This window comes from Cibotium barometz, chromosome 1 (genome assembly GCF_041138505.1).
Source record: "Cibotium barometz isolate CiBa-2024 chromosome 1, ASM4113850v1, whole genome shotgun sequence".
Lineage (NCBI taxonomy): Eukaryota > Viridiplantae > Streptophyta > Polypodiopsida > Cyatheales > Cibotiaceae > Cibotium > Cibotium barometz.
In genome coordinates, this window is record NC_141046.1 from 22,333,024 (window position 1) to 22,345,224 (window position 12,201).

The 12,201-nt window shown below is 45.3% G+C and overlaps 1 protein-coding gene across 1 annotated transcript in view; it reads left to right on the forward strand.

The window, feature by feature from the left end:
* The window catches only part of FZL (FZO-like protein), an 80,160-nt gene that overhangs the window by 23,672 nt on the left and 44,287 nt on the right, over nt 1–12,201 (forward strand). The window contains exons 4-6 of the mRNA XM_086799057.1: nt 1,360–1,557; nt 1,716–1,847; nt 11,969–12,055. Coding sequence (XP_086655183.1) covers nt 1,360–1,557; nt 1,716–1,847; nt 11,969–12,055 — 417 coding nt within the window. The remainder of the gene's footprint in view (nt 1–1,359; nt 1,558–1,715; nt 1,848–11,968; nt 12,056–12,201) is intronic.

Below are 12,201 nucleotides of genomic sequence, written 5' to 3' on the forward strand. Positions count from 1 at the left end.
GTTAAAGTTTGAAGTGATAAAGTGGATTGCTAAAGACTCGTGAAACTCAGGATAAAGAAGGCGGTGTGAGACTTTGTGTGACAGGATCCTTCATTATGCATAATTCTGCTGCATGTTACGTGGGGGGGGGGGGTCGTGGAAGATATAACAACATTGATGGAGATAAAGTGACGGTCGTGGCATGACTCAGATGTCAGACAGTGGGGAAGCTTATAATCATGTAACCCAATAAAGAAAGTTGATTGCTTCTTGAATGCACATTAAGCTTGAAATAGCTTCAGTGTATTTTACTGCTTGGGTTATTTTGATGTTGAGGGTTTCCATTCAATCCTGAATAATTACAATGGCTTCATTCTAGTTGTATTTGAATGCAATCTGAGAAAATGATTCAATGAATGTCTAGTTAAATGCATCTTTAAGGCATGGCCCTTGGTGCTAATGTATTTGAAGATGGAAAAGAGGAAGACGGTAAGACGGAGTTTTGAAGAGAGAGAGAAGGGGAAGGTGGGGGATTGTGTGGGGAAGATAAAACAGCATTGATGGAAATAAAGTGAGGGTTGTGGCATGACTCAGATGCCAGACAAAGGGGAAGCTGTAGGCAAGAAATTGATCTAGGTAAAGAGTGTGGAGAAGGATGGGGACAGGAGGAGGCACAGAGTGAAACATGTATGGCAGCATTGACATTGCATGGAGGGTACTGGAATCAGGCTGATTAAGGTAGGCACGAAATATGAAAGGTCAATCAAATCAAACAATAAACAAAGATTCCACTATTTGAACAGTACCAGATATCAAGCTTCTTGAGAGGATTTACAGACTATGGGAGGCACAATGTGAGAGAGAAGATGCAGGCGGAGGCCATGCAAAGTGTAAGGCACACTGTTTAAGCTTGAAAGGAGAAAAGTTAAAAAATAACTGAAATTCAATGGTTTTTCTAGCCTTCCTATTGGAGGACTTCAATTATTTAGGAAAAGATTGGGTAAAATAATAAACGGGGAATTAACTTTTGGAATTCAGAAGCTGGGGAAAGGATTAGGGGGCTTTGGGGAAGGGAAATCATTTTTGCCACAGCTTTGCAACAGTAGGTTCACAGATTATAGAAGTGCGTAGGTAGGTCTATCTCCAATCACAAGTCAAACCAAGCTCCATAGGTTTCACTCCCATGACGCAATTGTTTGGTCTTGTGCTTGTGTGTGGTCAGAAGATTAAGCAAGTTTGGTGTTGTGGGATGCATGGTACATGGATGATACTTGCCCTTACCTTTGTCTCTAAACTTGTGCTACTTTAAAAAAAATTCTTACCATAGACTGTAAGAGCTGCTGACTGAAGTAACAGTGCCTTATCTTGTGATGGACTCAGGGTGAATTTAACTCTGGCAAGTCATCTGTAATAAATGCTCTGCTTGGCAAAAGATACTTACCTGAGGGCGTGTTGCCAACTACAAACGAAATAGCTCTTCTCAAGCATGTGGGTGATGGTGCCAATGGAAAGGAGAGATCAGAGAGGCATCCCGATGGCCATTTTATGTACTATCTGCCAGCAGAACTCTTGAAAGAAGTCAGTTTCATTCCTCGGTTTGTTGACACTATGATTAATCTAGTGTTAGGGAGCATGATGTATAATTGGTTTATAGTTACGCATCATCAGTGCTTTTCTCTTGGTGGAGTGCCCTTGTGTTTGTCTCATGTTACTTGAATTTCTTTGGGTCAGTGCAGATAAACCTTGTTGATACTCCGGGTACCAATGTTATACTGAAGCGACAACAAAGACTCACCGAAGAATTTGTGCCCCGAGCAGACTTGGTGCTTTTTGTCCTATCAGCGGATAGACCTTTCACTGAAAGTGAGGTACTCAATTAATGCTACCCTCTTGCAGTACGAGTCTCATAATCTAATTTTTTAACAAACATAATATCCTTGTCTTCTCATGGTTTAGATACGTAACCAAGAATCATTCATTACAATTTGGTTTATATATCATGGGCATAGTTTACAAGCGTTTCAGAAAGCATGTTTCAAAAACGTTTTGGAAACGTTTCAAAAATGTTTCATACCTTTACGAAATGCTTTGAAAACGTTTCGTACCTTTAAGGGGTGTAAATTGCCTAAAAGATCCCGTAGTTGGTCTAAAAACATGTTAAAATCCTTGTTAATGTATAGAACATGTAAAATTCACCTACCTTTGCGCTCTTCCATCATGAAAATTACACATTTTGTGTTGGCAAAGCTGATTCTTGATTTTTAATCCTCATTATAGATTTGAATAGAGTTACAGCTAGAGAGCCCATGGACCAAACTTCACTCTATAGTGCCTCCGAGGTGAATTTTCTTTGTTTCCTTGTATGAGGCAGGTCAGCAAACACATTAAAAAATGGAGCTCTAAAAGGAGGTATGAAACGTTTAAAATGTTTTGTACTTTTTCTGGGGTATGAAACGGGTTTCTTGGCAACTATGAATTCTTGGGAAATAGGTGAGGTAAGTGGTTTTTTGGAAATGGTGCTGCAGCCATCAAGCTAAAATCTGAATGAGAGATTAATTATTGGCATTTCGTAGTAATAGGAAATGACTGTTTCCTAGCCAAAATGTGGAAGCGTCTTTCCTCTATAGTTGTTGTTTTTGTTTTTGTTTCCTCTTTCCTAATCTCTTCTTAAGAACACACCGCAAGCCCCCGCGGCCCCTTAATTTCTCCTTGATGTTTTGGTTTTCCCCAAATTTCCTCACTCTCTCCTCAAAATCATTATCTGTCCCAAGTTTCTCCTCTATCTCTCACCTTTTTCATTTATTTCTAAAATTTTTCAATTTTAAGCTTTCATCTATACCATGTATATTGTTGAAGACCTGCTGCTTCCTCTGGACTGTCTCCATTGCGGCGGAGACATCAGCCGTTCCTGTTTCCGTTTTCGTAATGCATTTGAACTAGGTCAGATCACTGGAAACAGGATGGAACTTATCTTTTGCAAGTGCTTTTCATTGCTAGGGAGAGTTTCAAGTGGGATGTATATCATAGGGGAAAGATTGAGCAATTGGACAACCTTACTAATGTGTGTTGAGATTATAGATCAGTACATTGCAATGCTCTTTTTAACTCACGAAAGGTGTCTCTGCACTCATCTTTAACTTAAGCTCTACATGTTTTAGCGAGCATGGTTGATAAGATTATTGGACCCGAGCTTTGACAACAGTGGCAGTAGTGTTGATGTTCTAGACCTACGAGAAGTCATTAGGCATGTGTGCCACTTAAAGATCTAGAAAGGTTTCTGTCAGATCTGGAAGGGCTGGTGTTGGCAGGCTGCACGTGACAGGGATACAGGGAACTTAAGGAGAGGAATTTGGGAAAGCATGGTCTATAATGCCTGGTGGGCTCACCAATCAGCTCTTTTGGAAGGGGATTTCTGGCCAGCAGTGTTTCTTGGCAGCATGGCAGCATTGATGTGTAAAGTTGAGCTCATTAGGGGTTAATGGATAGAGAAGTGGCACTTATCCTCCACAGCAGCTGTATGGTTGCATTTTTTCTTTCTTTTTGTTTTTTTTCCCAAAAGAAAGATCCTTCTAAAAACCAGCTGTTTGGCTGAATACAACACTGCTAAAAAGCAGTCCAAATATACATATGAGATAAGGAAGGGGGGCTCCCTTCTTGGCTCGCCTCTATCGGAGGGAGGCTGCAACTGGAGGCGGAGGAAAAAGCCACACTGGGGGCGTGTAGTGCCAAGAAACTACACTGTATTACCTGGGTAGGATGGGTCTGTGGGTCTAGGCATGGAAGAAAGCCTTATGCCGCTGCTGCATGCGCTTTGAATCACCGGTCAAGTGATTAAAACGGCCCCGAAGGGTGTGTACAAGGTCCACAGAATGGATGACCTCAGCCGCCGGGGGTTTGGGGGGGGGGGGTGCTAATCAAGCCGTTGATGGCCTTGCTGCACCGGGTACGCCAAATGTGTTAAGCTGCTCACTGCAAACTGGTCCTCAAACCAGTGCTGATATTGCAGAGGGGGGTCTTTGAGAAGACTCATCATATCCCTAGTGTCTAGGGGCGTCCGTGGGTAGGAAGATGCGTGGAAATGTTTCTGATTAGGAAATCCTTCCAGGGTTCCTCCGCGGGCTGCAGTCCTTGCATGATCAGCTTGCGCCAAATGGGCCCTGCTTTGGGTCATGGGATCTATCATGTCGAAGGCATCCTGGGCTGAATCCATACATGCCTCGCCACCTTTGCGTGAGCTGGGTGACCATCTTCTCCAAACCAAAAGAAGTTCCGGATCAAACGCTGCACCTGCCCAATGCAAGAACGATGGAAGGCCCATCATGAAGTGATGTACCACATGGTAGCTAGAAGAACCAGGTTTGGTACTACGGCTTGCCCTGCAGGGTAGAGCTCCAATATAAAAGCTTCCTTCAAATGCTCAGGAGGAGCAGGGCTATCTGTTGCTATGTGAAATATCAATGCCCATCTGGCATCAAAGATACCGCACAGCCTTGCTGTGAGGGATCCATCTGAACTGGGCGGCAAGTCAAGCTGGGAGTGTTACTAACCTAGAAGCCACACGGCTTGTGCCAGTTGATCCTCGCCCCTGAAGCTAGGCAGAATTCCTCAACCCCTGCTGCAAAGCGGCGGAGTCTGCAAAACCTCATTGAAAGCTGCCTGAAAGTCTGCTCCCATGAAGTCCCAATGGAGAAGGAAGAGGGAAGCGGGCAAACCATCCTCTCCTGTGCACTTCCTGCGCAGAAAATGGCTGAACATGCCTTCAAACTCGCTATCAAGCCGCCTCTTGCTGAGGGGAATCTGTATAAGCAGAGAGCTGTGAAAGGTCAAGGCTACCTCCTGGACCTGCTGAACATGCCTCCAAACTCGCTCTCAAGCCGCCTCTTGCTGAAGGGAACATGGGGAGTCCTTGTCGCAATCGAAGCCAGAGGGTCGTGCACTCAACGGCCCCATTGGGGGCATAGATGTCGAGGAGCCGAGTCGGGCTTCCCCAATATGTAGAACCTGGCGCGATTGGGGATGATCCTGCCTAGCTCTTCCACTAAGGAAACAAGAGTCTGGCTCACCAACATGCATACTCCTCCCTGGTTCCTCTAGGGGCCAAAAGCTGGGACCAGAATGTGTGGCTCCTGCTAGGAAGAATCTTCCCGCTGCAGCTGTCGGTCCTGCCTGCTGTGAGATGATGCTCCTAAACCATGAGAATATCACGATCACCACCAACCAGTAATGTATGAAGCTCCTCTCGGATCCTTTGCATGCCTCACTGAAAGTAGGCATGGCCCAGGCTCCAAATGTTCCATGAGGCAGTGATAGGAGGCCTGCCTGGGCCAAGGTGGCGTGGAGAGTGATCATACAGCCGCGCCACAGAGGGGGCTTGGGCATCATCGACCCGGCCAGCTGTGCCCTTCTAAGCAAGCTGATTGTTAGAGGACTTCTTTGAGGCAGCGAGCCATGGAAGGATTTCCTCCTGGCCAAGTTATTCGCTTGTACACCGAGTCTCAGGGGCCCTTGGCCACAGAGCACTAGATGGATTTTGAGGACAGATTTGCAGCCAATCTATTTCGAGCTTGGGATCACCTCAGGCCAGCCCTCCAACAGTCTGTTTTGGTAGCCTCCCAGAGCGTCTCTGACAGCCCTTGATTTGGAATCCGTTTGTCTGTTTACCTAATGGTCACATGCTAGGGGATCGGCCTCATGTATCCTAGGGAGCATTGAGCACGAGCCCTGCTAGGTCCCTTGGAGATTGGCTTGCATTCAGACAGCGCCTCCGAGTGGCACAAGAGATGCATGACTGAGATTCGAGGCACAGACCCAGTGACTCAGCCTCGGCATCGACTCTATCATTCCTCTAGAGTGGCTGACCCTGATCCCTGACCCTATTCCCCCGCAGAGGTTGGGAGTGTTTATCGGGCATGATATTTTCTAGTTCATGGCGTGGTTGCTTACCTTTTCGATTGGACCTCATGGTAGATTAGTGAGATGAGAGCCCCCTTGGAGGACTTCAGGGGATGCATGTTATAGATGGTGAGGGTGATGGGATTCCAGGCACATTGACCCACCATCGGTTAAGGTGGCCATGGAGAGAGACTGGGATTTATGGATTTGGGAGACCCGAACCATCACGGGCCTCAAGTGGCACCCGGGGGAGTGGACTTTGCGTGATGGGAGGAGACTCTGGGTTCCCCATTTTTTGCATACACTGCATGGCTTGGCCATAGAATCCAATTGCTTGATAACGTGGGCCCTCCGGCAGCTGGAGGACACTGGCAGTCTTAGGGCCTCTCACCGCACTTTTTGTCAGATTTGTGGAAGAGGCTCTAGGACAGTTTTCGACCTCGGAAGATTACTCTCTTCTTGTGGTTGCTGGAAAATATGAGTTTGGCAGTGGGCATGCGGTTGGCCATTAGGGGTCGACCAACATCATGTTTGAGATGTGGCCATCCCCAGGAGTCTCAGCGACATTGTCTTTGGGATTGCCCGAAGGCTCAACAGGTTTGGCAGAGGATTCTCCACATTTTCACTATGGACAGGGCCTCTTCCCGTACTATTACATGGAGCACTGTCGCTTGGGCCACTCAGGGCGACGATGTCATGGCTTATGAGGAGGAAGGTGGGGGCTAGCCCTTCAGGTCTCTCACCTTTGCATTTCGGTAGTGTGAGTCCCAACCCCATCTACTGGTCACTAGACTCCTAAATCGAGCTAGAGATGGGAGATTTGTAGTAGCATTGCGGCATGGCGCATCTGGAGAGCTTGATGCAGCGAAGCCATCGAACGCACCAACACCCCGCCTAGGGAGTCCAACTGTGTCTAGTTGGAGGAAGCTTCAGGATGGTTTTGAGCGTGTGTGGAAGCGTTGGAAAGTCTTCTTAAGGCTTTGGCAACTCAGTCCTTTTCTCACAGACCACATGTGTGGTTATTCCCTCCCCCACCTATTGTATGAGATAGCCTTCTCCTCATAGAGTGGCTGGGGGTGAGGCAAGCGCAGAGTGGCAGATGAAGGGGAGAACCTGAGAACTTGTGTTGTGGGGGGCCGAGGCGGGGATTTAGCGGAGCGGCAAGAGTGGGTCAAGAGGAGGGACAAAGGGAGAGAATAGGGGGAAAGTAGGAAGATGGAAACAAGAGAAAAAAGCGAGGGAAAGAGCTTTCACCCCGAACGTTGGTATGGGAAGGAGAAGGTTGAGGGGTTTTGGGAAGAAGAGTGCGCCGCGCGGAGAGGTGCACTCTGGAGGGCCGCCACGGGGAGAGGAGTGTGCAGGAGGAGGGGAGGCAGGCAGGAGGGGGGTGATGGGTTGCTCTTTTTTGTTAGGCCCTCTGTGCGAGCCATTGTGTGGAGAGTGATGCTAAATGGTATAGATATTGTCATTGAAATCGGGGGACCAGGAATGATGGACCAACACTTCAAATATACTAGACAAAACTTTGAAAACACAGCTGAAGAAACACAAATAAAATAATGATACCACACTAAGCCGGAATGGCCGCCCCCCGTAGGAACTTCTTTAATACGTAGAAGCTTTACAAAGAATCCAAAGTGAGGGTGCAGTGCAGAAAGCACCATATTTTCCACACATGTCCTGGTCAGCTTTTTTCACAAAGCATACAAGAGATTCTGGCAAAGCCCTCTTGAGAACAGACAGGCCAAGTTGGTGCCACAAATCAATCCCAAAAACAGTCCTGTTCCGTGCGAGGTAACCCAGAGGACAGCTCACTACTTTACGGCCAGTATTGAGAGAGGGAGAAAGAAAGAAAGAAAGAAAGAAAGATTTTATTAACGTCTTCCAAAAGACCGAACTCGGCCTATGAGACAAATCGGAGTACCTGTATGGGGTATCCTCTGTCATCCCAACAAAATGAGAAAGTACTGAACAAAAAAGCTGAATCTGGGTGTGCAGGGGATGGAGCTCTACTACTAGGAGAATGCAAAGCTATATGCATGGAGTATACAATCATGAGACACAGCTGTACGACCTGTTTGGAGAGTAGCCTGTAGGGAGAAAACACTCAACTGTGCTGTACGAGCAGTTTACAGGCCGCCAAATATAGAAGACAGTGCTGCTGCTGTATGGCCAGTCTTCTGCAGTAGCCAGCTGAGAGACAGAGACAATACACACAGTGGCTGTCAGCCAACCTCTGGGAGACCAGCAAAAACACCAGCTTAGCAATGTCGTTGGGAGAGATACTAGGTGTAACAATCTATATGAGTTATTACCGTTTTTTGCTCAGGCCGTTGTTGACACTAGCAGCTGTGGCATGAGAGTGAACATGTAGCCCAGTAGACATTGCCACCAATTGTAGTGCTGCAGCCTCCGGCTTCGATGTCGAAGTGGAGGCCCACACGTATTCCACAAGAGGTAGAATCTGAAGGCGAAGATGACAGGCCTGCTGAATCATGGAGGAAAGTGCCATATTCGAAGTGGGTGAAGTAGGTTTTGAGGGAAAGCCCTCCCATGACGAGCTAGCAGGCTAGATTGATTAGCCGAGCAGGAGAGAGCACATGCACACATTATCAATATGGCCTTGATGGCTGAGATAATGAAGGTGCAAGAGCCAGCAAGTTGGAGGAAGTAGTGGCAGAGCCAAAGTGGAAGAGCATGATTATGTCTCCATCATGAGGAATGACACTTGGGATCTAGTGGACCGTCTGGCCGTCCAGAGAGATGCAAGGTCATTGAACCAAGTGGGTTTGGATGGATGGTACATTGTAGAAGTACAAGGCATGGCTAGTGACAAAAGTGCTTTGCATAGGTCGAGGGATTTGCCTTTTTTTAAAACCACAATTCGTACATAACTAGCTTTGGTTGCTCATGGAAAATGGCTAGTAATGTAGATAGATATGAAGTCTGCCTTTTTGAATGGAATTCTTAAGGAGGATTTGTATGTTGAACATCCCCTAGGATTTGTGATGCCCAATTCAGAAGGCAAGGTATGTAGACTTTGGAAAGTAATGTATGGGCTGAAACAAGCCTCTCGAGCTTGGTATGAGCGGATCGACTTATATTTCGTGAGTATTGGTCTTTTTAAAAGCCCATCATATGCAAAATATACATTTTCTCGCCAATGAGGTGATATATAGCTCAAGTGGTGAAGGTGTTTGCCTAGGACCAAGAGGTCTTGGGTTCAAAATCCCGTTGGTGCTTCCACGGCGGCATCGCCTACAGGTGGATAAATAAGCGCCTACAAGTGGCTGTCTACGGATGGTGAAATTTGGTAACTATGGGAGGATCTTGGGTTAAAAGGCCAGTAAGTACATGATCATCATCAATTATGTGGACGGCCTCATTTCGACGGGGAACCACGAGGAGAAGGATCCAGTAGGCTAAGGAAATGTTGTGTTCAGAGTTTGAAATGACATACCTTGGACTTATGCATTTTTTGTTTGGGGATTACATCTTCATTCTCAACAAAAATATGTAGGAGAAATACTAAAGGCATTGGAATGGCCGACTGCATGTTAGTTGGCATCCTATGGAGGTTGATACGAAGTTGTCTGCAGAAGACACTTGTCAACTTGTGGATACAGAGGAGTACAGGAGATTGGTGGGGAGTTTGATCTTCTTGTGGTGCAATACACGGCTAGACATCAGTTTTGCAGTTGGTGTATTGACTGAGCTGGTTCTCAAATCTAACCCGGAGAACCATTATACTGCAGGGATACGTGTGTTGAAATACATCCAAGGTACACTTGGGTATGGCATTACCTACCCCACGGGCAAGTCTTTGATTGGATATCGTGGCTCAGATTGGGCAGGAGATTGTGACAGTAGGAAGTCAGTTTCTAGTTATTGTTTTCACTTGGGTGGTTCACGCTTTGAGCTTTGTGGGTGTTGGTGCGTCATTCACACCTTAACGATGACAAAACATTATCTTGTAGGTGTTGAATTTCAGTCAAAGCCGACCATGAGAGTCTTACCTTCTTTCAGATGGAGACTAAGGTGCTTCAAAAGCATACGAGATGGGAAAATTTCTTTTCTATGTTTCATTTTCAGACTTTATGCACACCTAGAAAGAAGAGTGTAGTCGCAAATGCCTTATCCAAGAGGCCTCAGGAGTCAGGTTTTTGCAGTTTCAATTACTCATTAGGACCTTTTGTTTGTGGGACTCTTACTATTTAGATGCTAATTTTTCCCTTGTATATCCAAGAGGCCTCTGGAGTCCGGTTTATGCAGTTTCAATTACTCATCAGTACCCTTTTTTGTTGGGATTCTTAGTATCTAGATGCTAATTTTGCCCTTGTATGGACAGCTCTATTGCAAAGGACAACAGATCTGTCCTACACAGTGCAAGAAGGGTATCTTATGATGAGGAATCATCTTTGAAAATCTCAATGTGATGGAGGAGTGTCATGCACCTCCGCATGTAAAGCTTAAGAGTGATTTTGCCAACTATGCAAGCTTTACAACGGTATTTCTATTAGCCAAGCATGCAAAGGGATTTTGAGGAGTATCTGAGACATTGCTTGCTTTGCCAGAGGTGAAATTTGACAGGTCTAAATGTCGGGTTTACTACAGCCATTGTGTATTCTTGTCAGCCTTGGGAGTATAAAAAAAATGAATTTTGTTATAGATTTTCCAAGATGCATGATGCCATCTGGACCATCATTGTTATGTTTCCTAAAGACATATGTGGTTTATCTTTATTGGTGAGGTTAGCTTAATAAAGGGTTAGCCCTAAGTTATAATTACAGAAGTTTATGATAATAATGACTGTAGACCCTATACTATAAATACAGGGTGTGAGGTTCATTTATGATTAATTGAAATTTGGTAGTCATCCAAAGCTTTTGCCTTTGGTTGTGCCCTCTAGCCGAATCTCCTGAAGGACACCTTGGAAAAGGTTGTGGTATGGGACATGTAGCTCCCACTTGGGAGATGCTATGCTCTTGGTGCCTAATTTGTGCAAGATTCAGCTTAATGGAATGTGCGAGTGAGCACAAGATTAATATATGTGCAAATGTGCATAAAGTTATTATGCGCAGATTAAGGCTAGAGAACAAGAGCAATAAGAGCCAGCAGTTACAAATAAGAAGCTTTGTGTTTCATAAAAAACTGATCATTGACAGGTGCATTTCATCCCTATTTGTAAGCTTATCAAGGAAAAACATATGGTTTATATATACTGGCACAAGTGTTTAAGTGTCATGGCGGCATATCTGAGTCTATTGTGGGAGATAGGGAAATGGCTGTCGTGGAGGGAACCGGGGGGGGGGGGGGGGGGGGGGGGGGGGGATGGTGCGCAAAAAATAATGAATTGGATTAGCTATGAAACTTCAAGCAAGAACTGATTCATTGACAGGTGCATTTCATCCCTATTTGTAAGCTTATCAAGGCAAAACATATGGTTTGTATATTACTGGCACAAGTGTTTAAGTGTCATGGCGGCATATCTGAGTCTATTGTGGGAGATAGTAGGGAAATGGCTGCCGTGGAGGGAACTGCCGCGGGGGGGGGGGGGGGGGGGGGGGGGGAAATGGCGGCGTAGGCGGGGCGCACAAAATAATGAATTGGATTAGCTATGAAACTTCAAGCAAGAACTGATTCATTGACAGGTGCATTTCATTCCTATTTGTAAGCCTATCAAGGCAAAACATATGGTTTGTATATTTGTGGCACAAGTGTTGTGTTTCATTAAAAACTGATTCATTGACAGGTGCATTTCATCCCTATTTGTAAGCTTACCAAGGCAAAACATATGGTTTGTATATTTCTGGCACAAGTGTTTAAGTGTCATGGCAGCATATCTGAGTCTATTGTCGGAGATAGGGAAATGGCTGCCGTGGTGGGAAAGAGGAGGGGGGGAGGGGGGGGTGAGGAGTGACAAAAAATAATGAATTGGATTAGCTATGAAACTGCAAGCAAGAAGGCACCCATAAATATGACAAAAACAGCTTTTGATGAATATGTATGACCTTTTTTCTGTTTTTGTTCTATGATAACTTTCAAGTGAAAAACTTTGCAACTCAAAACAAGTAATTATCATTTGGTTTTTGTGCAGATGGTCTTTCTTCAATATATTAGGCAGTGGGATAAAAAGATAATCTTTTTGCTGAATAAATCTGACATATACTCAGACAAGAAAGAGGTATGCTTGGCTTGGCCATTTGTAAATATGAACATAATATTGCCTGATCGTTTTACTTGATATCTATCTACAGCTGTTTCTTTTTCCAACTGAGTAGGCAATCTTATCAAGCAGTTGAAATCCATGTCAAAATCATGATAATTTGC